Raw genomic sequence first — 27,655 nt, 5'->3', positions numbered from 1 at the left:
AAGCCAGTTCTGAGGTAGCCTGGGCTTCCACCAAGACAGAGGCAGAGGTTGGTAAGAAACCTAGAATGCCACAAGCACAGATGGGGGATTTCTGCAGTGATGTCTTCGGAAAACATGTCAGAGGAGATAGATCAGTGATAGGGATTCAGTCAGATCTTCAATGACTCACAAAGTCTAAGAGATGAGGAATTTCCCCAGTAGAGTTTCGATGCCCAATGCAGTAAGTTATATCAATAGCAACTGATATATCAAACATGTTTATCCATATGTTTGTGTCATCCTTTGAAATAAAGATGCACTGCATAGATGTTCGCAATTGACCATCCTTTTCAGATTATAGAGCCAAAAGATGATTAATTTAGTATAGATTTGCTATTTCTAAGCATGCAGTTGGTCTGAGGTCACAGGATACAGTTGCATGTCATGCATCAAGCATGAGAACCACTAGAAGAAATCCTCATCCGAAAGCACCATGAGGCGCCTGCCATATTTATCTTCTATTTGTAACGTTCCATTCTGGTTCAGTTGCAACTTTTAAAAATTAATCACCATTACTAACCAACCCTTAATGGGTACTCATATGAGGCATATATACAAGTCAAGGCTATATAGCCTTGTTATGAATTGAATTGCATGCCCTCAAAGCTCTTTAATTGAAATCCTAAGCCCTATACGTCAGAATGTGACCGTACTTGAAGACAGGATCTTTATAGAGGTAATTAAGGTTTAAAAAAGGTCATTGAGGGGGGCTGTAATCCATTATGACTGGTGTCCTTATAAGAAGAGGATACCAGGACACAGAGGGAGGGTCATGTGAAGACAGAGAGAGAATGATATGTAAACATGAAGATGGCCATTTACAAGCTAAGGACAGAGTCCTCAGAAAGAACCAACTCTTTTAACATCTTGATCTTGGACTTCCAGCCTCCAGAACTATAAGCAAATAAATATCTGTTGTTTAAGTCACCCAGTGTATGGTCTTTTGTTATGGCAGCCCTAGCAAACTAATACAATCCTCTACTGACATAGACCTCTTCTCTATGTTCTTGATGAACACTCACTTTGCACATTTTAAAATATATTCCTCCAAGAAATCTATTCTGGTTAGGTAGAAGCTGGCATGGCCAGTAACCTGTCATATATTAATTTGTCAGGGTGATATTTTCTTCCCCTTTACCATTCTAATCTGTTTTCTGGTATACAATAAGCCCTCACCTAACAGGTTCTGTGACTTTAAGAGAAAAGACATAACAAAACCAATTTTACCATAGGCTAATGATATAAACAAGAGTTAAGTTCCTACAGCATCTATTGACATTGTAATGAAATAATGTTGAATGAAAAATGAAACGATGTTATTTGAGGACATGCTGTATTATGAAATTTATAACCCACAAAAAAGTTAGTAAAGATTAAAATAAATTAACTAATAAACAGATAAAGCAGGAATATACACACACATGCACTCATTCATCCATCTTGTGTTGGTAGGAGATACATTTCCCAAGACCATTGTGCTTGAATGGGATATATGAAAAGCAGCATAGGGGCACCATACACACATTTAGCTATTTTACTAAGTAAGTCATTTTAGCAGACAAAGATGTGTATCTTATAGAATGATAAATAATCAGACACGTGGGAGCAGGTTTCTCTCTGAAATATAAAGGTATCCGTCACTACCACAGGACAGTGTTTCTCTGACCTACGTGTGCATGAACATCCCTCGGGGCTCTTGTTAAAAATGTAGATCCCGAGTCCCACCCCCAGAGAATGAGACCTCATATTTCAAAAGAGTGCTTTAAATTACATGAAGAACTGTCAGAGGGTCCACGGTACCTGGTAGATGGCCATGGCACAGTGTTCCTGCAGTTGCTCATTCTCACTATTTAGATTCTTTACTAGATTTTCAATTATCCTTTCCGCTTTGATTGCAGTTCGGTAGCTTTCCTAGGAATATGAATGTAAATATTTATGTGTATATAATGCATGCATATAAGTATCTATTTACATTTACTAATAATTATGCTGAATAAATTCCTCAGTAAGTACACTAAAGTCCAAGGTCAACATATGGGTATAACAGTAAGAGAATTTAATCAACATTTTCAAAAATAAATCACACAGGTACCAATTTTATTAATGTCCTATTAGTAATTGGAGCTTCTCTTTCTAATGGAATGCTGGTTTCTTGGGGGAAAAAAAAAAATCCTTGGCTTCATGATGACCTTACAAATTGTTTTACAACTGAGGAAGGCAAGTCAATGAGAGCAAGAGAAGAAGCAGGGCTGGCTTGGGTACCTCTGATGCACATTCTTGCAGTGTCCCAACCACGGGAATCAGCATGTTTTCCTGAGATGTCTTCAGTAACTGAGCCAACAAAGGAATGCCCCCGGCCTTACGAATGGCTTCTTTATTCGCATAACTCTTACTGCAGCTCCACAGTGCAAGTGCCCCACAGCGAGCCACTTCCACGTCTCTTTCATCGTACAAACTTGCTTGAGCAGGTTTTGTAGAATTCTGTGCACAGTCAAGTAGAGCAACCTACCAGAACAGATAGAATAGATAGATAAATAGTATACATAGGAATCTTGAAAATAAAACAATGCACCCTGCAAAGGCCACAGGGTTGCTACCAAGCTCACCTCCATCAAAAATGAGAATATTTTTAAAAATTAACTTTCATACTACACAACAATCAGTGAAAGCAAAGAATAAAACCCTTTAAAACACCTTCCTTCAGTTTTGGGAGCTTTTACATTTCCTTCCCACAAGAAATTTAATCCCACTAAGTTAGTGTTTTCTTAATATGGCTCTAACATTTACATTAGTAAGATTTGTAAACCACATCCTCAGCCCTGGTATCTCAGGAAAGTAGGCTCCCTAAAGTCATTAGAACTTCCTAATGAGAACTGAATAGCCTGCACCTCTTAAAACCATGAGACATAGCCCTCTACCTGCTCTACCAAAACTCACCAAACCAGATGGCACAGCTGTCAGATCCTGTCTCTTCTTTGCAATAACCAAAGTCACAGAAGACCTTAGGGAAAGGCAGTTTATACGGATATAGCAGTATGTAAGGGTGCCCCATGGAGGAAGTGAAGCCAGCCCCCCCACACGCTCACCAGAGCTGTCTTTGTCCTACATGTGTCTACTTCATTCTTCTCTCTCTGCAGGCCGAATTTCATGGATACTGCCAACACAATCAAGACCACCAATCCTGAGTTTAGAAGGGAGTAGCCCAGACTAAATAGAGTCTCTGATTCTTAATTCCAAATTCCTGGGAGAGATACAGTGGAACTGGCTTGAGTTCCATAGGTAGACACCTGTGGTCTAATTAGTTATGGCCCAAGGAAGGAGGGGGCAAGGAGTATTTACACGGCTTTGGGTCCCTACCAGGGATAGGATACAATGTGGGGAAGAAATTATAAGACAATGAGCAGACAGTCTGAAAGTATCATCTATAACAGTTATTCCCTCTTTATCTACATAAAGGCCAAACTCCATAGCTCATTGGCTAAGGACGTGTGTGATCACCATGGTCCTCCATTTTCTCTTCTCACTACGTGCCCACTTCATCCTAGGTTTGGCCACACTAAACCACTTGTGGTTTCCAAACAGTCAATGTTGTTTCCAGCTCTGGGCCTTTACCAACAAGATTTCATCTTCCCGAAATGCTTTTCCCTGGGGTGTCTGCCTGACAAATACCTACTCACCTTTCAAGACTCGGCAAAGGCAACATCTCTTCTTTCCAGTTTTTCTTGACCCTCCTCCAAGTACAATCAATTTATCACCCCCTCCTTTGTTCCTCCACTATTCCCAGTACTGACTTCCATGAAATACCTAATACTTACCATTCCACTTGTATTTTTGTTTATAGCCCCTCTTCCCCTACCACCAGGATACTGTGACATGACTGTGGTTAAGGAGATACATTTATCCATATTCATAATTCCAACACCTAGTCTGTACTCGACACACATTTCAAGAAATGTTTGAAATGGTTTTCAGGGAAAAGGTCAAGTACACTCTACCGTGTTTCCTCGAAAATAAGACCTAACTAGAAAATAAGCCCTAGCATGATTTTTCAGGATGACATCACCTGAGCATAAGCCCTAATGCATCTTTTGGAGCAAACCTTAATATAAGACCTGGTCTTATTTTCAGGGAAACATGGTACATATAGAGGAGCATAAAAACTGGCCACTGGACTAACAGCATTGGACCCTGCAATACATCCATGGCCGATGCATTCTCCCTGCTTACTCAAGACTTCATATCTTCTGCCCAGTCTTCTATCAGGTGTGCCTCTCCAGAAACTGACTTCCATCTAGGTGCTCAAGCCCTACTGTGGTCAGTGACCTCCTGCTGCCTCTGATTCTGACCTCCATTCTCTTGCTCTGTTGTCATAACAAGCCTACTGCTCCATCTCTGCACTTGTGATCTCGCTCATTTCCAGTTTTACTTGGGGACTCTATCCCCCCATACCTAGCAAACCAAAAGTGGATCCCCAATATCAGTCCTTCCCAGATGTGTTCTCAACCCAGCAATTACAAGTTTATTAGTTCATTAATTATTGGTCTTTCCTGTACCTGATTTAACTATTGTTTAAAATATGTGTCATTATCTTGACTGTATTAGTACAACTGTCCAAATTCTGGGCCTTCAAACATACAAAAACTCCCATAAAAACATATTTTACTTTTATATTACAATATTCATTCTTATAATTTAATGGGAGTAGTTTCGGTGGACAGCCACATCAGCTTACCATATGATTTCACTATTTAAGCAGAATAATGATAATCATAGCAATAATTACCTCTCCCAAGATTTTATAAAAATTTCAAACATATGCAAAGGCTGAAAGAACTGTATAGCAACTGTACAGCAATATCCATACACCTACCACGTAGAGTCTATAATTAATATTCTGCCATATTTGTTTTATCACATGGCTAGCCATCTATTCATCCATCTATCCAGCCATAAGTCCATCTTATTTTTGAAGCAAATAATCATAATTTATAGTGTTCTACAGATTACAAATGAAAACACAGTCTCTGTTAGTAAATTTCTGAACACATTTCAATGTGCATGTATTCACATTAAATCCACATTAATTCAATATATAATTATTAACCCTTTATATGTATAAGGTATGGGATGAAGTGCTGTGGATGACACTAAGATTAATAAGACATGTCTCTCATCTTAAGGAATTTAAAGTACAGCTGTGACGACATCCAGTATGATAGAAGCTGTGGGAGAGACACAAGATCTGTTGATCTTTACTAAGGAGTATGGACATGCATTTCCATATTGCACTTTATTAAGGTCTTTCCTGCCATGCAAAGGTGTTGAGCAGAATAACCTTTCTTTCAGTGATCATATTGAGATGATCATTTTTCTGATTATAAAAGTGACAGTTCTACAACAAACTGACAAATGTAAGAAAGTAGGAAGAAAATTTGGTAATCATTTCAGAGAAAATCCCTGTAAACAATTTTCTGTATTTATTTCAAGTGTCTTTTCTATGCTTGTTAGGTAGGTCTTTCAAAATTGGGATCATAAGTACCTTTTTTTTTTTTTTGTAATCCTGTTATGGTTTTATATAACAGTAAATATACATTTATTTCTAGTTAATGTATATCTAAATAAAATTCCAAAATACGATACTGATAGTTGAAAATAGATGTTTCTTATGGATATACTGAAAATTATTTTACTGTTTCATAGTGTAAAACACACTATTTTCAATTGTCACTCTTATAAGTAACAGTGAGATGAATAAGTGTCTGCAGCTCTGCCTCCTTGGGGACAGTCTTCATGGTGAGGGCACCACATCACCACATCAGAGGGCAAGAGCTTCCAGACTGCTCTCTACTGCAGAGGCTCTCACCACCCTTCACCAACACTGCACCACACACAGATGTACCCCTACCAATAAGATAGGTGAAAAATCACATCTATTTTTTTAAATTTATATTTCTTTGCAAAATGAGGTTGAACATGTTTTTTGGCCACTTGCTAAAAAATATACAAAAACCATTTTCAAGAACATGGTATACCAAAAGAAGATTCCCAGAACATTCCCTGTGGTTATTTAACGTCCAGGACTAGCCAGGAAGGACAGCAGGGAGCTGCCATCTCGGTGGCAGCTGACGATGACATCAGTGATACTCACCAGCTTGGTGATGCCCCCGTGGTGTCTCACCACCCGTCGGGCTCTTCTAAACTTGGCAACGTTTGCAATGGTCTCAGCTGCCAAACGTTTCAGAATTTTATGTGGAGAATCAAGTATATTAACCATAACTGGTAAGCCCCCAAGGTCAACAATATTACGTCTGATTTGAGGATTGTAACTGATTTCCTTCAGGATTTTTAATGAACCAATCTAAATGAGAAAAAAGATTATAGATGAATGAGTGCTTACAACAGAAACAATGCTCTATTTTTTAAAATTCCAAGTCTACCAAAAATCCTTCCCCAATTAAGTTTCTTTAGAGAAACAAATTTCGATTCCCAGGTGTTAACACATAGCCTTCGTATTTCACTTCAATTTTATAAACACTCATCATTTAAGAAGCCATACTAATGAAAAAGAACCAGAAGAGAAAAAGAGATCCAGAGAGATGAGAAGGGCAGCTAACAGTAAAGGTAGCAAGTTATCAGTAATAATAGCAGATACAGACGAGAAACAGGTAGCAGGAGTAGCAGACACCTAGCACATAGAAGAGAACCACAAGCAGGTAGGAACAAGTTCCTCATCCATTGTGACGAGGCCACTCACCTTACACTTGACTTCATCTGTATCAAGTAAATTGATTAAAACTTCAAGGCCTCCAACATCCCTGATAGCCAATTGGCAGGTCTCTTGAGCTAAGTTGAAATCCCTCATTGAACACAGTGCAATCACCGTAGCTGTCGGATTTCCTCTCTATAAAGAAGCAATGCCATGGACAGGTGAAATAAGGTCACCCTCCCGTAGAAATATACGGAGCAGTTATGAATCCATGAACTGGGAAATGTGTCTCCCCATAACACAGCAGGCACATAACATTTTTTTTAAGTTCTCTTACAATGTGTTAAACGAATCATGGAGAGCTGAAGCATGAAAAAGCTGTACAGAGTGCTATAATACATTATTCCAATTAAGAGTTAACATTTAAAGGCGGTCTGTCTGCTTTAAACAGCAGCAGCATTAGGCAGTATGAGTGTATTAAATAGAGTCAAGGGGCAAGCATTGAGAGAGCGACTGAATGTAAGTTTTATGTAAAGGTAACAGGTAGCCCCTGTAGTTCTCGAACAGTAATACTGTGCAGTGCAAACCATGTGTGAAAATTATTCTTACATATGTATGTTCGTAATTTGTACATATGTACATACACATGTATGTTCTTACAGATGTACGTACTATGTTCTTAAGAATTTACATATGTACATGTATGTTCTTACAAATGAATGTGTGTTCTTTGTATGTCTTATGTTCTTACAAATGTATGTATGTTTGGAACAGGGAGAACCTGGACAAAGGGGAACCACGTGGGAGACAGTACAACAATCTACACTGGGACTGAGAAAGAGGGGAGTAAGGGTTGTGGGGGTTGTGAAAGAGAATGCAATTCCATTAAGAACTGGAGATGATGTGATGGGTGGCTGGAGAGAAAGATAAAGCTTCACTGTTGTGAGCAAAATGATGGCCCAACCTAGAGAGTCACGCAAATCAATGTCTGTTTAGCTCATTACCACTATAAAGAGAAGTGAAGAATAGCTCCTTTAAAATAAAAAAAGCTGAGAGATTAATATATATATATATATATATATATATATATATATGTATATGTATATATATAAAATTTTATATATATATAAAATTTGATCAGTAAAACTGATCTGCCATGAAATTAAAATCATAATTTGTTGCAGGAATTCTTAAGTAATGTCTACTGACCATTAATGCCTTGAAAATCTTCTGAAGAATATAGCATAGTACATATTACTTCTACTGCTATTAAGATTGGCTGGTAAATAAGAATTCCAGTACAAGCACTAAAATAGTTCATAAGGCAAAAGCAATATTTCTAAAGTAGCTAAGAATAAACTACTTTTGTAAAATGTGGTCATAAAAGACAGTCTTGGATTTCTACCTCAAAACATAGCACCAATGGCATCAAATAAATCTTTCTCTCGCTTTTGAGGGAAGACACCTACAAATTATGTACGTTTTATTTTGCTAATCATTACTTTATATGCCATATCCATTATATATGGAACATATATATAATATATGGACTTAGCACACAAAAAAAGGAAATTATACACAAGCTACCCATCCCCCTCCATATCACACACATGCAAATACGTAAATCCTCTTGTGAATTCAACACAATGTGTTACTTTTAAAATAAGAAACTGAAGTGGGATTACTAGAGGGCAAGTATCAAGGGTGAGATGGACAGGTTTAGGCTTTAGCCTTTCCTCTTACTCCTTTCTGGAAAATTCCCTCCAGATCTCTAAATATGTTATGAACCACTACCCTGTGGTGACACCACTGACAATTTCCATTTTCATACTGACTTTCCTTCTGGGTAATATAGGCTGTCTCCTACATTCAAAATTAAGTTTAGAATGACAATAGCCTTACTTTTATTATTTACCATTAAAATAATAAGTTCCCAACATCAAGGGAAATTTTAACACCACCAATTTTCCTACAGTTGGTTTCGAAACATAAAATAGTAAATTCTCTATGCATTACTGTCAGTTTCATAAACTCCCTTGTTTTGGGGCACAGGACCCCCACCCTCTAGCACTTCTGGTGCCTCTTTTAGAAAAACAAAAGGCAGTATTTTGTAAACTATAAAGAAGGATTTAAATGCTACTCATAATTAATTAAAGAAAATAATATAGAAAAAAAGCAAAGCAAAGCAAGTAAGAACGACAATTCATTAAATAAGGCCCCTTTTCTGGATTGAAATGGTTTAAAGGAGCCAGAAAGTTCCCCTGGGGTACCTGAAGGAACGGAGCCGGGTTCCTACATTAAAAGTTTGAAAATGCACACCAAGGGCTTCGGATAGAGAGAGTTCTTTAGGCAGTGGCTTCAGACTGAAGCACGACTATAAAGCGAGATGTCAGATAGTGTGTTATGCCTCAGTCAAGCTAAGAGCGTCCTCCCACAGTCCCAAATCCCTGGAGAAGAATGTACTGTCCTGACATTCTCAGTTGTACATGATTGAGGACCTTCTTGAGTGCTGTTCTAGCATTATACTAATTTTACACTTATACGCTCAGCACAATCATTTCCTATTTCATGTTAAGGTCTCTCAATTTTTCTCTTCTAGACTATTTCCATCCTTCGAGCTTTATTTCATTATTTAACCAATGACATCAATTTTTTTAAAAGTCATGTAATTGCAGCAGATGCCCACAAGGTAAGATTTTTATATTTTTCTGAATTATCTCTAAGCCAATTTTGAAGCCAAAGGATGGAAAATTTACATTTATCATTAAGAAGTCAGACCCCGATAGAAAAAAAAATTTCTGTAAAGAGCTTTTTCTGAAAATCTGGAAACATATTCATAGGCTTGAGGGACTTTTTTTTAGAACAGTTTTATATTAGGGAAAGTTAGTTTTTCCACATTTCAGGATTTAGTTCTACCCCTGTCACTGACCACACTCCCTGAAGGATTATAAATCTTTCAGAATGAATACCAGAGGATGAGAGCCAAAATAGTCAACATACAGAGCCACAAATGTTAGCCAATTGCTATCCTTTAAATACCAGCTATGTCAGAGTTTTCAAATGTTTATTCTCCTTTACCAGATGCCATAAACATCTGACCGTGGAGAAGCAGTGCAAATATGCTCCTTTTTTAATTAAATCTCCCCTGAGAATATAACTAATTGCCAATTTTTATTTTCACATTTTATTGTGCATTTCCATTTGTCAGGTTTTAAGAGCTGGAGAAAACATAGTAAAATATTATTTTACAAGCTTCTGAAGGGTTTTAAAGAAATAAGCTTTACTACTCCTTAAATTAATGCAATTCTTTTGCTAGTTGTCTTCCTGTGCCTGCTTCCTCATAGACAGCTCATTGTCGTAACAATGAGAAGTTTTTGAACATGCAAAGGTTGAGTGAGTGAATGTTGTTTCCTCTCATTTTTCTCAAAACTTCTTTTTGAAAGACAAGATGAATGGAGGACATTTTTCTAAATAACATTTTTCATTGTTTTGTATAAAATCTTTGAAATAAAAATGTATTACCCTACTTGGTATAGAGAGTAACACCCATCTTACTGCTGATAAGGAAGAAACACACATTTACTAAGCTTAGATGAGAAACGTATTCGAGATCAAATCAGGAAGCAAGCTGCCTCAAATCATTTTTGGTCTTTCATTCAACAAATCTGCACACTTACTATTCATCAAGTCCAATGCTGGGCCCTTGAGACATCCAAGTAAACCAAAATAGACATGGTCTTTGCCTTCATGGAGCTCACAGTTTAGTGGGGAAGAAAGAATTTAATTGTGTAAAGCCCATTCATGAAAACTTGAAGAATGGGAGTGCTGTAAGGGAGAGGGCATAGGGCTAGGAAAGTCTACAGCAGGGGACTTGAACCAGGCCAGGGGCACCAGGGAAGGTTTCCAGGAGGAACAAATGTCTGGACTGAGGTCTGGACAAGAGCAGGAGCTTTCCCAGGTGGAGGACGACGAAAGTGATGAAAGGCACGGCAGTCGGAGAAACAGTATGTGCAGAAGCTCTACAGTGACATGGAGCGGGGCATATTGAAGACCTAGAGAAGTCCAGTGTGGCTGAGATGCAGGGAGTGGGTGGCAGAGTGCTCTGAGAGCAGCAGGTGGGCCACACAACCTGCTGGGCCCATAGCCTGGGCTGAGAGTTTTAATCTTTACTGAAGATGGATAGGAAATAGTCAAGGATTGTTGTTGTTTTTTGGGGGGTAGGGTGGTGGGGGTAGGGGTAGGACAAACATGAGCCGAGAACATTTTTAAAAGCTCATTTTGACTGAAGAGGTCCCTGGCTGGAGGGGGCAAGTGTGGACGTGTGGAGACCACTCAGGTTACTGCAGTTAGTATGCAGAAAAGGGGATAAAGAAGGGGATAACTTGGATTAGGAGGCCAATGCGATTTATCATGTGTCATAAAGGATTCAACCAACTTGATTCAGAAAAGGATACTATAAAACCAGTAGATGAAACTGACAGGTAACACACTCAGAGGGTCACCATCTGGAGCTTCCTGTCAGGGCCCCACATGACAACAGTCAGACAAGAGGGCAGGCAGAGGCACGACTGGGAATGGAGGCCACTCTCTTCCTGTTCCCCACTGTCTGCAATCAAGAGTCAGCAGGTGAGACCTGTGAGGTGAAACAACTATCACACCGCCAGCCAGCTGGCTTTCTATGTGCTTAGCATTTTTCCCCCAACACATGCCAGTCGGAGAGCAAGGAAAGTGAGCCCCTGCCAATGAGTGTTTATTAATGACGATGAAGGCACCAACACAGAGGCTTAGCTTACAGGTACTCTTCACCCCCCAGATTCACAAACGGTAAAAAGCCAAGGCTCAAAGAGAGTGGCATATGACTACCTAAGTCAAGGTAGTAAAATATATCGCTGTGCCTTCTGTTTATTTGGGAAAACAATTTTATACTGATAAGTCAGTGCTCATAAACCTAAGACTCAAGAGATGAGAGACTCAGAGAACTCCAGGAAGGAAAATGAGAAAATACTGTTCCAGAAGAAAAAAGAAATTTGACTCAGTCTGTTGTATTACAAGATTGCTAAGAATTTTTATTGGTAATGGATAAGGAACAGTGCAAGGATTCCCTACATATTCTTTTTAACTAGCCATGGAACATTTACAGATATTGACAATTTACTGGAATGTCTCAATCATTATAATACAATGAGGAAAAATTTTGTATCAAATGTAACTATCCTCCTAAAAATATTAAAAGAATGAACTAAATAATTATGATTCCTCAGTAAAGTGGATGGGTACAAGGCAACATTCAAAAATGAGTAACTCTCCATACATTAAGAATAACAAATAAAAATGTGTAATTTGAAAAATATTCCCATACCAATATTAGCAAAATAATAATAAAAATATCTCTGAGTAAATCTTACAAGAAATGTGTTGGAAATATATGGAAAAAAGCTGTTAAGTTTTACTAAAGCACACAAAGGATTAAATAAATGAATGGCCATACAACATTCATGAATAGGATAACTCAGTTATTAAAATGGCAATTTATCCAAAAGTAATTTATAAATTCATGCAAACCAACCAAAATCCCCGTGGTATTTTTTGAGGATTTTTGTTTTGCTTTGCATTGTTTTGTTTTTTAACTTGATTCTCAACTCATTCTAAAGATGATCTGGAATAGAAAGTATGAAAAAAGTAGTTTAAGTTTTTTTTAAGAAAACTCTCTGGCTAATCAAATATAAAAATATACGAAAGCTACAGTAATTAAAACAGCATGGAACTTGCATGGGGTGATCCAAATAAATCAATAAAACAGAGAAAGGTCCAGAAACAAACTCTCACATGTCAGAGTACAGTATTTGTTAAAGGCAGTATCTCAGACCATTGGAGGAAAGAATGGATGAGCCAATAATCTGTGTTGATACAACTGACTATCCATCTGGAGGGGGGAAAAACTTAAGTTAGATACTACCTGATGGATTAAGGACTTGAAAAAAATTTTAAAAACTATAAAACTACCAAAAGGAAATAGAAAATATCTCTGTTCTTGTAGAATGGCTCTAGAGAAACCTTCCTAGCTCTGAAGACACAAAACCCACGACCCATAAAGAAAACAGTTGATAAATTTATTAAGGTACAATTTTAAAGCTTTCATAACAAAGAGTAGATAAAAAGATATGACAAACTGAGAAAATATTTGCAAAAAATATAACAAAAGATTAAACTACACTGAGAACCAAAAGACAAAGTACCACACAGAAAAATAAGGAAGGCATACAACACAATGGCTATGTCACATTTAATCAAATTTTTCAATTTCAATAGTAATCAGGAATAAGCAAATTCACACAAGATACATTTTTCCCCTATCACAATTGTCCAAAATAAAAAATAAAAAAAATACTGCAGATTAGTGAGAATTTGTAACAGTGAATCTAATTACTAGATGAACAATTTTACTACTCTGGGGAGAGTTTAAAGACTATTAATGCCCAGACTCTTTCCAGACCAATTCAATTAATACTTCCACAAATGGTACCTGGGCATCAGCGTTTTTGTTTGCTTTGTTTTGTTTCTAAGAGACTGGTTGATTTCACTCTGTATTCAATATTTGGTGTATTACTGATTGAATGTAAGCTGATGTTTGCCTTCTGTAGGGAGTATCAAAAATATTTTTTATATAAACCAGTTTGGTTGGTTTATTACTTCTCATTATTTCCCTTTAAATTAAAAAAAATAATGCAGTGTTCTCAAACTTTACTATGAATATACTTTTTTTATTAAAACAGCTTTATTGAAGTATAACTGATATACAAACAACTGCACATGATTAATGGATACAATTTCGTGAGCTTGGACATACGCATCACCGCATTCAAGGTAATAGACATATTGATTACCTCCAAAAGTTGCCTTATTTCTCCCTTTTCTTGTGGCAATATCACTTAACATGAAATATGCCCTCTTATTTAAGTGCTCGATACAGCACTGTTGACTACAGGCACAGTGTTGTACAGCAGATTTCTAGAACTTCCTCGTCTTGCATGACTGAAATGTTATACCCATTGAACAACTCCCAATTAGAGCTATCAAAATTTTAAATGTGTATATTCTTTGACCCAAGCAATTCCATTTCAAAGAATCTATCCTATAGAAATAGTGTACATATCCAAATAATATTAAAAATATTTGCTGCAGCACTGTTGTTAATAGCAAAAAATTGATCTGGGAGATAACCTAACAAGTTATCAAAAAGGGAACTTAAATTATTGAGTGTACAAGTATACTCAATATATTGAGTATACAAGTATACCAGCATATATTCAAGTATAACAGAATACTATGTAGCAATTAAAAGCACTAAACAGACATGAAAGATCACCAAGACTTAACGTTAAATATAAAAAGAAAAATGTAGAACAAATAGTATGTGTATAAAAATTATATATGTGTATGTATATAAACAGAAACATCTGGAAGAGTGCTTTCACTTTTATTCTTTTGAGTGCTTGAATATTTACAATGAGCATATGTTAATGCATTTTATAATATTTTAAAATGTTAAATGCAGAAGAGAGTAAGCGAAGGACCAGAAGAGGAACATACGCTTCTGTTATGCCCTGCATGTCAAAGAAATATTAGGAGGCCACAATAGACAGCCACACCCACCCAGAGAGCAAAGGCTGGGAAGAGAGTTGCAGCCTTTGCCAGCAGGAATCTCAGAGGCTAGTGGACCAAAAAGGGACATGAAGTTTAATATTTGTCCTATAAACATGGAATTTCTAATAATGATTGCAATAAATGTATAGGCATATATAAAAATGAAAGATCACTTATACCAAATCTGGTACCTCTTACTCCTTTAGAAATTCTTCACCATGCAAACTTCTGTAATAGGTCATGAATATGTGGTTTTAGAACAAAAAGTAAAGCAGCCTAATGCATTATATTAACTGGGAAACAGGCAATGCTACTTTTCTCCTCTATTTTAGCCTCTCAAATAAATTTGGAGGGGAAGTACATTTTGAAGAACAAAAAAAATGGTGTGGCTGCAAATACCTCACTCACAAATACCCTGGAAATAGCTACTGTATTTTTAGATCACTACATAAAACTGCCTCTGACATCAAAATTATTTCAAATCAAAAATCTTATGAATAGCTAGATGGGCCGTGTGTATCACATAATTATGCTCTAGCTGGGCTAGTTCACAGTGTGCATTCATGAATGAATGAATGAGGTAAAGCTTCAGAGACTTCCCTTGAGATGTTTAATATTGTCATTTTTCAATAGTTAAGGTGATATGATCCTATAATGCTAGCTAGTGGTGGCATAAACTGTTATGATTCACTATCATTGTATTAACATACAATTACGTTTGCTTTTCTCCACCGTTATTTATTTGCCATAGCCAAGAGGCAAGGAGAGTTAAAAGCTCAAAAACTGGAAAATTTATTATTCTATTTGTGGAGTATAGATTTCCCTGTAGAGATGAGAATCCTCTCCATCACTTCCACCATCTCTTGTATAATAAAAATAAAAGGGGATGAATTCTTCTTTTGATGGTAATATTAACGTACAAGTAACACAAATCTCAAGTAATCCAAGTACTTAAAATGTGCTCACTTCTTACCCTACATTATTTAAGAAAATATAAATGCAAACTCTATTGAGTAGAAATTTTGTTAGATGATGGAATTTAAAATTCTTATATCTAACAGATAGTTTTTTTAAAGAATAAAAGTCCTCCTACTCTTTCTGTCACAGAAACTTTTTAAAAAGTTAACAAACATCAATGTAACAACATATGTTTTAACTTAAAGAATGTTTCTCAGGAAAGTGGTACTAATTTTTCTTTCTAACTACTGGAGTTTATTTGCGTGCATAAACATTGTTTTCCATTTTTGAAAGATTCTTTTCAACAAGAATAACACTGGACTATCACGTTCTTCTCCATCTCTTTAAGTAAAACCTAGCAAAAGAGCATATTCACATACTGCCTTCCAAAAATGACTAGTGAATTCCTTTGTTAAGAAATGCTCCCTGTTAAATTAGCCTCTTATACAAATGAAGAAAAGCAAAGGAGAGAGAAAATTGGAACATACGAAAGCAAGGCCTGCAGTCCCCTTCCCTCCCCACCCCCCCAACCTCCAATCCCCGTCCTAAATTTCTTGACAGCAGGACAGAATAACCAGGCAACTGGCAGTAAAGATAGAACCTTGGATGCCGTCCTGGCCCAAAGCCGCCTTCTGTGTGGCCGGGAGTGAAGTATGTCTCAGCTTTTCCACCAATGAAACAAGGATCACACTACCTGCCACTCCTCACCCAAAACCCGAGTAATGGGAAAGGAATCTAATTAACTGCAATTGATTGCAAAGTACATCAAATTCCTGTGATGAAAAATCATATACAGGCATGCCTTGGCGATATTTCAGGTTCGGTTCCAGACCACCACAATAAAGCGAGTTGCGCAATAAAGCGAGTCGCGCAGTAAAGTGAATCTTATTCCATGTGCTGGTGGATGGTCTTGTGGGCAATTTGTAAAACACGCAACATCTGTGGAGTGCAATAAAGCGAAGCGCAATGAAACGAGGGGTGCCTTTAACTCCCAATTACCATTAGAACTCTTTAACCAATTAAGGGGTGGGTGGGGGTGTGGGATGTGTTTAAACAGCTCGTGAAGGATCACTAAGGAATTAAAAAGCCACAAAAGCAGTCTTTAACCAAGGTTTTCAAGTGTGAAAATGTCACTGCTGAGAATCCCTCCTCCAGATGGGACATCCGACCCATGCCAGGGAGGAGCCCTGAGCGTTTCTTGGAGGAGCCTCCTGGGATTTTTGATGTGATTGCGTTTTAGATGTCACTCTGAAGGACAGTCCTGGTTGCTGATAAGCTGGGGGAACCACCCAGCACCTTCAGTTCTCATGGCCTGAGAATTATGAATTTGTAGATACATGATAGAACAGAAGAAAAACTAGCAACACCCCTGGCTCACATGAAAGGTGAGACCATACCAGTATTTTATGAATTTGATCATATAGAATGAACAAATGAAGCACTACTTCTCACCAACCCATCTGGGTGTGGGAGAGTGTCATGCAGGATGACAGGCACGGTCTCTGATCCTGCACCCCCCATGAGAACACAGGACATGGTGAGGCCAAAAAGGAACACCCACGGAGCCATAGGTAGGGGAGTCATACCACTATAGTCTCGCTGGCGGCTGGGTTGGAGACACAGGAAGCAGGAGCTACACTATCCGCAACCTGCCGTCCACTTCTCTCTACCAACCAACCTCACTTGCTAACTGCAATCTGCTCTTGCTAGCTCAGCCACCATCTTCTTCCTAACCCCCTCATTTGCTCCCCGAGCCAGCACCTTTCCACGTGAGGCTGAGAGACTGGAAACTGCACTCCGGGCTCTGTCCCCACACTTAGCTGCAATCCTCTATGCCATGCCACGCCACTACACCACCACCTTGCTAGCTTAGCCACAGCAGTTACATCAGTGGCTAATGGCTCACTGGTAACAGCCGATGGGTAACTAGCCACAGCTGATGGCCATCCAATCACAGTTGATGGCCATTTACTACCTGAGCCAGCACCTTTCCCCATGAGGCCAAGAACCTGGAAACTGCACTCCTGGCTCTGTCCCCACAGAGAGGATAAATGTGTGGTGATTTCCAGCAGTCACCCATAAGCTGCCACTCAGCAGCCTGCAGCAGACGCTTTCCACTGATTGACATGTATTCAGATAAATCTCCATCCCCTTCGAACACCAGAACAAGGATTTCCCCAGTATCCCATGCAAGGCCGGCAGTACCTTTGTGATCTTATATGAAATAGCCCGCCGTCTCCCTAGTCTTCATATCTAGCTCCTCAGTTTTGGTGTGTAGGAGCTTTCAACTGAAAGGAAACTTACTTTAAAAATAGACATGTTTTTTCTCTTTTGTTTCAAAACTTTCCAATTATTTATCTTTTTTTAATTAATATTTTGTGTCTACAAGCTAGTTGCATAAAATTGCCAAACAAGATGTTACTTTATTTAAGATTTTTTTTAAAGTCCAATGATGCAATCTTCTTATAGGATAGCAAACTAGTATTTAAGGAAAGACTGCCAGTTTAACATTGGAATTTTGACCCAAATATATTGCCTTAGTTGTACCAATTCAAGTGAGAGGCAGCAACTTTCTGATTAGCGATTAAGAGGTCACATTCAACCATGAATAAAACAAAAACAAAAACTGTCCCACAGGCTCCACTCTCTCTCCTCAGTCTCACTCATTCCCTTGGCTCCCAAAGCAGTAGCTTTATTTCTAACGAATAATTTGTTTCAGTCCTTTATTTCCAACAATTGCATGGACATCTGTGTTTGGCTATTTCACTCTCTTCAAATAATGTGTCCTAAACCAAACCCTTCTCATAAACTGGCTTTCTTTCTTTCTTGGTCATTTCTTTGCTGCTTCCAGTGACACAATCCTATTTTAATCCCTCAGCACACCCCCACTGTCAACACAACCCCCTTGTCTGGCCTCTGTCTCCTCCCACTCACATTCCTTTTGCACAGCACCTGCTGCTGGCCTCAGCTTCCTCAACTAAGGCTCTCATCCTCCTGCTCCCCCAGGTGGACTCAGATCAAACTCCCAGGTGCAGAAACAGGAATCTGGCAGGAAGACAGTGCACCTGGGGAAATGGCCCTGGGGATTAACCAAGGATTCCTCCATTACTGCAGCAAGTACCCAGGAATACGACCAGCCCAGTGAAGCACTTCCGAGTAGGGGCAGACGTCTTCAACTTGCTTGCTAAAATTGCCCCAGCTGAGCCTGGAGCTAATGCCAGGTCAGTATTAACAGTTTATCCTCAAGTGACAGCCCTGGGAAATGCCTACGGGGGAGATAAAACATGATTCTAGACGCAGGCTCTGAGATACCTCCAAACTACCTAAAAGTTGACCAATCATTTTCTTGGCATCATTCTAGTCTCAATTTTCTCTTGGATTTACTGATCCTACAGCATTAAATTCCACACCCAATCCCCCCTTAATCCACATAGAAACGGATTGCAATAAGTTTTCAACCTTTGGTCCAGAAATTCATTCTTCACTTTAAGGATACTTACATTAATGTGCATGAAATGCAGAGCTACTATAATGATGGCCTGCTAACATTTTATCTCACATTATTAAAGAGAACCTATTTGTATTAATTTATAATATTATAATACTTGTTACTAATAATATATTATAATACTTGTTACAAGACTTGTTACTAATCAGTCCACATTTCCAAACCAAAAAAAAAAAAAAAAAATCCTGCAACTCTCCTTCTATTTCACAAAGGAATTCTCCACATATCTGATTTAGAAAAGAGTGAAACTTCTGTATTTTTAGAGATTCACAGAATTAGTGTGGGGCACACACCTTCACAAACCACCTCCCCCAGTCACTGGAATTGATTCAAAGCAAACATTTTAATTGAAAGATTTTTGAAGCAGTCCTGGACAGGGAGAAAATAATATCTATATAAAGCTAGCAAACACAGTAACAAAACAGTATCTCTACAAGGAGAAAAGGAGCAGGAAAAGGAGAGTGGGGAGTAAGAGAAAACCAGGAAAGACAGCAACAGCAGAAGGAATGACGCTGGCACAGAGGGAGGAAAAACTACTTTCGAGGACCTGAGCATGAAGAATAGCACAGCCTGGCCTCTCAAGAACCCTGTCCACTCCCCGTCACACCTTCTGGGCAGAGCAGGAAGAGCCAAGCCTGGGCTCACTAGCGAGACACCCTGCAATGCACAGAAATATGTTTAATATGGTCTCTCCATTCAAGGAGTAGTTGACGAGACAGACATGCTGAGCCATATGATAGAAGGCAGAATGTAAGTGCTTCTCACTAAAGTAGCCAAAAGGGGTTCACTGCTTCATTCAGAATTAGGGTACAGAGTCATCAGCTATGTGGGGAAAAAGAAGGAAAGGTTGGTGAGTAAAAATGCAAAGTATTCATTGGTTTAAAATTTGAACTGTGTTCTAAAAGTCCAGATTAAAAGAATATATACCTATATAAAACTTGCAAGATGTAATGAATGTATGTCAAAGCCAAATAATTAACCACAAACTGCCTTTCCTTACATGCCAAGATCTGAGCTCATAGCTCTGGATAAATAATAAGCTATAGTTCATTGACCTGTTTGGGTATTAATGAGCTCATCAAATTTTTTTTCAACAATCACAGACATTGCTGTACTTGGAAAATTCTAAGTAGAAAGTCATGTCAACATTAACATTTCTCTGCTAGTTTAAGTCTACATTTGAGGCATAATTTTATAAATTAAAATGTCAGGTGTATTTATTTTGAGATTACCTAGAGACATTCAACTTTGCATTTCACAGACTTTTAATATCCTTTTGTGTCTCCATATAAAATATTTATCTGCATCAAAACCTTGAAATCATTTGTAGATATACTTTTTCTTTTATTGGCTATGCTAAGAATATTTACCTGTGGGAACTATAATAATTCCAAGCAATTTACTGTCTGGCCAAAAGTATCACATTTGCACATGATTTATTGATGAAGAACTTGTGCAAGCTTAAGTAGCACTTCATCAATAAATGTTTTCCTTAGCTGTTCTGGGACAGAAATAGTGCATCTCTTTTTGGCCTAGTATTATATGGACTTATCCTAAATAGTTGAAAAACTCAAGGTGGTTATTCCATAATTAGACTATTTTGAGAACCTCTTTGCCATGTTCACTGGGAGGATATTATTTGAAGAGGTTGTTCACTACCTCACTCACAGTCTGCCCCATTAAGTCCTCAGGGAGAAAATTCTTTCTGCTCTTAGCACCAGGATCGGTTACACTCATTGGCAACGGGGTTATTTCTATTGTATGATGGTAAGAATCTTTCCCTCACTGTATTAACTCACTGTATTTCCCTCCTTTTGCTGGTTGCTGTAACACTTAAAAGCACAAGTTGAGGGCCACCTGTGTAAGTCAATAAGACTCCACGCCATACACTGTCTACGGTAATAATACGTAACAGAAATTATTGTTATTGCCAATACTTTACATGTGTTAGATTTTACTTAATATGCATAATAATCCTAAAATATGGGAACTTTTATTTTGCCATCTTGATCAGTAAGGAAAGTGAAGCCTAGAGAGGTCCACCAAGTCCCCCAAGGCCACTGATCTAGTAAGTGGCAGATTCTGACTCAAGTCTTTCTGACATTGTAAATCATGCTTCTAACTACTACTCTGTTACTCTGCCTCCTGGCCCCACTGATGCTTCTGCCCCTTTGAGTCTTTATTTCCTTATGAATGAAATACAGTTAACACCCCGAATTCTTTGGATAAACACCAGGGCTCTTCCGAAAGCCATGTCCAACCGTCAACACCCATCTGACTCAAGTCGCCCACGTGCTGGGTCACCAAGTTTTCTGCTGCCAATCTTTTCCCTGATGACATGTTCTTTACTAGTAGAGACCAAGGGCAACGCTGAGGTTCATTCAGTAAAGGAGCGGAGGTACTGTCTGGAAGGTCTCCTGAGCCTGGACATTGCTGTCCTGCAAGCTGGGCTGGGCCACCATGTTAATTGTATGGTTTGTGCACAAAGACACCTGTCCAGGGGATGCAGGCAGGACCATGAAGCCTGAACAACAGCCTGTGCCCCATGCGAGTGTTTCCAAATCCCCAAAAATACGAATCTTCAAGATTCAGAATAAGAAATCAGAATTCCCAGAAATTCTCAGGAATTCCAGAAATCATAAGTCATTCCATACTTTTTCCTAAATTTTACTGACGTGTTTTTAAATAATGATGATGACTATAGTAGAGAATAATCTCCATACTATTAAACAGTGAATGATTTTTGTGATAGAGATGCTAAAAATTTCAGAGGTTTTCTGTTAAAAAAAAAGTGTATCGCAATAACATGCAAAAATGATCTCCACCTGCTATTTGATAACAGAAAACACTAAATGAGGATAACGTTGACACAAAATAAATGCCAAATAAAAGGCATTTTAAATATTGAAAGACAATATAAAAAATATTTACTATTTATATCATTCTTAAAATAATTTAAAGTATACAAAGCACTAATTGTCCTATCCAACAGTGTTTTTGTTTCATGACAAATATTCCAGATGTAAAAAAAAAATTTCTTTCATTTTGCATTGACATTGGTCAAATTGTGAAGAGGCTTTCAAAAGCATAATCAAGATGGACATTAGTGTTTGCTTCACATAAGCTCATTTCCTTTTTTAATGATGAAAATATTTTATCCACTTGTCCTGATTCTGGTTTGGCCATTGAAGTCTATGTGGTTTTCACTAATTCAGATTTTAGATCAGTTTCTGGTTTTATAATGGAGTGTTCCACAACACATTAACATCATCTTCTCTGTGCATTTCTTCTGTTAAATTACTTAGAAAGAGCAAATTGTAATACATTTTATATATATATATATATATATATATATATATATATATATATATATATATATATAGAGATATTCCAACACTGAAAAAATGCCAGCAAACATTATTGGGTAGTACGTCCAAATAACGTAATATTCAGATCTCCTTAGCAAGCTTGACAAGGCTACATAGATTCACAGGTGGAAATTTCAAATCCAATGGCTTATTTTGCTTCCAAATTTGTTATTTCTTGGAATACCACTAACAGGATTTGTATGAAGTATACCACACATATAAACTCTGCAAGAACGACTCACCATTAGCAGCAGATACATTTAGAACACGGCAACAGGGACAAGCACGACTGGCTGATTAGATTGTGATCACTTCTCTCCTGCTTGCTCCTGTCCTGACATTTGGAAGTGCCTACGTTCACATTTAACTCTGCTATCAGCATTTTTTCTCTCTCTCTTTTATTTTTAACTTTATTGAGAAATAATTGACAAATACAATTGTATCTATTTAAAGTACACAACATGGTGATTTGATACACCTATACATTGTAGACTGATTATCAATATCAAGATAATTAACTGCTCTTGCTTTCCACTATGTCAGTAGATTCCTTTGAACCAGTAATGGCTTTATGATGATAGTTAAATTTTAATTCTCAAAGGAAAATTAGAATACTTTTTCCCATTTTTCCCAATTTCTTGACTAGTTTTTCTTGGGATTCAGAATTCAGGAAAACGTATGTTTTTTCTGGGAATTTCAGCTGAGTCTGTGTCCATCAGAGGAAGTGGGTGTATTTTTCTTGGAGGAAAAACTTTTTCAGGTGACTTATTCCTACAAGGCCTTTGACGAATTCACAGAAATGTGCACATAGGCTATTTTATCTATCAGCTTGGGAAGACCTCAAAGGCACAGGAAAAGTATCTCTTAGCACTTCAGAAGTCACATAAATATCTTTAAATAAGCAAAGCCACTGGCAAATGCCGATGTTGATTTGACCAAAGACATGAAAAAGCAGGAGGAAAACATGAGATAAGTTAAAATGTTTTTATAAGTACTCTGGACTACAGCTTTTGACGTGGCCTAGACATTATCAATATCAGTTATCTGATATCAAAAAATAATATTAACCTGGGTTTTGGCAAATCACTTTCCTCGATTTGCTACACCCTCATCCAAGTACTTAAATACAATATTACATAGGCCAGTTATTATGTAAAATGTTTTCACACATGTGGTCTTGCTTAAGAGAATAATGGAAATGGACCAATACATATTTTAAGCATCTACAATGTATCAGACACTATGCCACATGTTTCAAGTGTGTTCTCTCAATCCTTAAACTAATCCTATAGGTTAGGTGTTCATTTTATTCCATGGGTTGAAAAAAATAAGGCTCAAAACCATTACTTTTCAATAGCCACACAGCTAGTAAGTGACACAGCCTAAAATTTCAACTTCAAAAATCCATGCTCTTTCTACCACATATGGCAAATCAAAAAATGGTGGCGAGTCACAACTGGTGGCTGCCATGGCCCACTCCTTACTCCCCCGCTAGGGAAAGGGCTGGTACCATGCAGCCTGACTGCTCTATGAGGACTAACCTTGCTATCCTCAAGATAATATGACATTGCCTTGTACATACTTAAATAAAACTAGGGATGCTTACTACCCTTATTTGAAAGAAACATACAATAAAGTTGGAAGCAGAATATAAAGTTTGGGGAAAGGATTTAAAGTAGACATTGCAGATCCAAGATGGTGGAGTAGATAAACATTGGTCTTGCCTTCTCCCGTGATCACATTAAGGTTTCAACTAAATTATAGAACAATCAACCTGGAGAACCATCTGAAGTCTGGCTGAATAAAGGTTTTATAACTAAGGCTATACAGAAGAAGCCACGATAAGACTAGTAGGAGGGGAGGAAGTGCAGAATGGGAAACCCCACATGTGGCGGCTGAGAATCCGGAGCCACATCTCAGTCATGAAGGTCCCCCCTGGAAGAACGAGGGACCCCAGTCCCACACAAGGCTCCCCAGCCCTGAATACCAGTGCTAGGAAAAGGAGCCCCACAACATCTGGCTGTGTAAAACAGTGGGGATTCCAACCATCCTGGTGTGACAGAAGGTTGTGGGAAACCCAGACATCCTCTTAAAGGGCCTGGGCACAAACTTACTCACTTGGCACTCACCCTGAACTCCGGTGGAGAGACAGTGATTCGAAAATGTCAGAAATATACAAGGAGAGACTCCATTGTGTGACTTTAGGATAAGGACTGGAGGGACAGCAGCCATTTCCCTGCATAGAATCTGCGTCCTATGCAGCTGGCAGGCAGATGCCATCTTCCCTGTGTTAAGCACTCTGCCATAAGGCCAAATCTGAATCTGCATTGGGCTGGTGAACTCTGCTTGTCCTACCCACTCATTCCACCCTGGTGACTCCCTGAAACACTGCCCCACCCAACTCACTCAATGCCTGAGGCACTTTCTCATGGATCAGCCAGTCCTGCCCATGTTGCACTCTTTCATGGACAACTCTTCAGAGTCTGTGGGCCCTAGGTGGGCAGCAGCTGACCTCACTGTGCTCCGAGACTTTTGCTGAGTAGCTCCAGGCTCAGCATTGGCACCAAACCATAATCTACATTAAACTGGTGAACATTTGTTCCATCCTGGTGACTCTTCCTGCCTCACCCAAATAGCATACCATTCGAGGCTCCATCAGTGGCTGAGCTTAGGGGAGCCGGCAAGTGGCAGCAGGCCTCCGGGTGTACTGGGCTTTTTACAGAGCTACCGCAGGCCTGGTATTGGTAGCTGCCAACCTCAGTTTGCAGTGTGGCATCTTCCACAAGCCTCTAGGTCCAGCATAGGTGACCAATTGCAGATTGCTTTGTAGCTCCACCAGGTAGCCTCCGGCCGGTCACAAACAGTGGATGACCTGGGCCGGCATCACAGTCCCTCCCAAGAGGCCCCAGAACCAACATACCTGAAAGTTGGCGTCAGACCACAGCAGGATACCACCCAATTAGCTCTACAAGGGGCACACCCAAAGGGCAGTCTCAGAAGCCACCAGAGTCCACTGCAGTGAGTCCTGCTCCATGGGGTAAGTGCCCTGCACATCAACCTGTAAGCTGTGGATGTGGGCAAACCCTAGAGGCAAGTCAGCCTGAGGGTCAATCCCACCCACTGATGTGCCAACAGCAATCAAGGCTCAACTATAACAGGAAGGCACACACAACCCACACAATGGGCATCCCTGAAGTACATGGTGCAGATGATGAGGGAGACTGTACCACTGGGTTCCACAGGGCATATACTACATAAGGCCACCCAGCCAAGACTGGCAGATGTAGCAGATGTACCTAATGTAGAAACAAAAACAGAGAGACAGAGAAAATGGGCAAACAAAGAACCATGTCCCAAATTACAGAACAGGAGATAACTCCAGAAGAAGAACTAAACAAAATGGAGGAAAGCAACTTACCAGATACAGAGTTCAAAACAATGGTTATAGGAATGCTCAAGGATCCAATAAATGGTGGTGAAAAGAGAACTGACTCTGGGTGGTGAACACACAATGTGATATAGAGATGATATATTACAGAATTATACACCTGAAATCTATGTAACTTTACTAACAATTGTCACCCCAATAAACTTTCATAAAGAAAAAATGCAACCAAAAAAAAAAAAAAAAAGAATGCTCAAGGAACTTAGTGAGAACTTCAAAAAGAGATAGCAAGGGAAAAATAAGGATATAGAAACCATAAAAAAGAACGAGCAGAAATGAAGAATAGAATGACTGAAATGAAGACTGCACTAGAAGGAATCACCAGCAGACTAGATGAAGCAGAGGATCAGGATCGATTTGGAAGACAAAGTAGCAGAAAAATCCCAATCAAAACAGCAAAAAGAAAAAAGAATTTGAAAAACTAAGGATAGTTTAAGAGACCTCTGGGAAAATATCAAGTGTAACAACATTCACATCATAGGGGTACCCTAGAAAGAGACAGAGAGCAAGGAGTTAAAAACCTATTTGAAGAAATAATGGTGAAAAACTTCCCTAACCTGGTAAAGGAAATAGACATACAAGTCTATGAAGCATAGTGAGTCCCAAACAAGATGAACCCAAACAGGCCCACACCAAAACACATCATAATTAAAATGGCAAAAGTTAAAGACAAAGAGAGAATCCTAAAAACAGCAAGAGAAAGGCAACTAGTTACTTACAAGTAAACTCCCATAAGATTGCCAGTTGACTTCTCCACAGAAATTTTGCAGGCCAGAAGGGATTAGCATGAAATATTTAAAGTGATAAAAGCAAGGACCTACAACCAAGACTAGTCTACCCAGCAAGGTTATCACTTAAAATTGATGAAGAGAGAAAGAGCTTCCCAGACCAAGAGAAAGCTAATGGAATTTATCACCGCCAAACCAATATTACAAGAAATATTAAGGGGATTTCTTTAAGAAGAATACGGGGGAAAGAAAAGTATATAAAGATGAAAAATAAAATGTCAATAACTATGTATCTATCAATAATCACTTTAAATATAAATGGATTAAAATCTCCAATCAAAAGAAATAGGGTAGCTGAATAGACAAGGAAACAAGACTCATACATGTGTTATCTACAAGAGACCCATTTCAGATTGAAAGACACACACAGACTGAAAGTAAAGGGTTAGAAAAAGGTATTTTATGTGAATAGAAATGAAAAAAAAAAATGGGGTGGCAATACCTATGCCAGATGAAATTGACTTTAAAACAAAGGTTATAATAATAGACAAAGAGGGACATTACATAAGGATAATGGGATCAATATAACAAGAGGATATAACCCTTGTGAACATTTATGCATCCCAAATAGGAGCACCTAAATATATAAAGCAAATATTGACCAACATAGAGGGAGAGATTGACAGTGATACATTCATAGTAGGGGACTTTAACTCCCCATTGACACCAGTGGACAGATCTTCAAGACAGAAAATCAACAAGGAAACAGCAGCCTTAAATGACACACTAGACCAGATAAATTTAATTGATATTTTTAGGGTATTTCATGCTAAAGCAGCAGAATATACATTCTTTTCAAGTGTATGTGGAACATTTTCCAAGATAGACTACATGTTAAGCCACAAAATAAGTCTCAATAAATTTAAGAAGACTGATCATATCAAGCCTCTTTTCTGACCACAATGGTATAAAACTAAAAATTGATTACAAGAAAAAAAAAAAAGAAAAACTCACAAACACATGGAGGCTAAATAACATGGTAATAAATAATAAATGGGTCAACAACGAGATCAAGGAAGAAATGAAAAAATACCTTGAGACAAATGAAAATGAAAACACAATGCCCAATATCTAAGTGACACAGCAAATTCAGTCCTATGAGGGAAATTTACAGCAATAAGGGCCTACCTCAAGAAACAAGAAAAATTGCAAATAAACAATCTAAACTCACACCTAAAGGAACGAGAAAAAGAACAACAA

At 38.3% G+C, this 27,655-nt stretch overlaps 1 protein-coding gene across 3 annotated transcripts in view; it reads right to left on the bottom strand.

The window, feature by feature from the left end:
• ODAD2 (outer dynein arm docking complex subunit 2) overlaps positions 1 to 27,655 on the bottom strand; it is a 164,057-nt gene that overhangs the window by 99,366 nt on the left and 37,036 nt on the right. For all 3 annotated transcript variants that reach the window (XM_074324752.1, XM_019731479.2, XM_019731480.2), the window contains 4 exons: positions 6,794 to 6,940; positions 6,188 to 6,397; positions 2,302 to 2,544; positions 1,840 to 1,950 (listed from right to left, as the gene is read on the bottom strand). In XM_074324752.1, the coding sequence (XP_074180853.1) occupies positions 1,840 to 1,950; positions 2,302 to 2,544; positions 6,188 to 6,397; positions 6,794 to 6,940 (711 nt within the window). The remainder of the gene's footprint in view (positions 1 to 1,839; positions 1,951 to 2,301; positions 2,545 to 6,187; positions 6,398 to 6,793; positions 6,941 to 27,655) is intronic.

The sequence above is a fragment of the Rhinolophus sinicus genome, linkage group LG02, assembly GCF_036562045.2.
Source record: "Rhinolophus sinicus isolate RSC01 linkage group LG02, ASM3656204v1, whole genome shotgun sequence".
Taxonomy (NCBI): Eukaryota; Metazoa; Chordata; class Mammalia; order Chiroptera; family Rhinolophidae; genus Rhinolophus; species Rhinolophus sinicus.
This window is presented reverse-complemented; position numbering and strand designations above follow the sequence as displayed.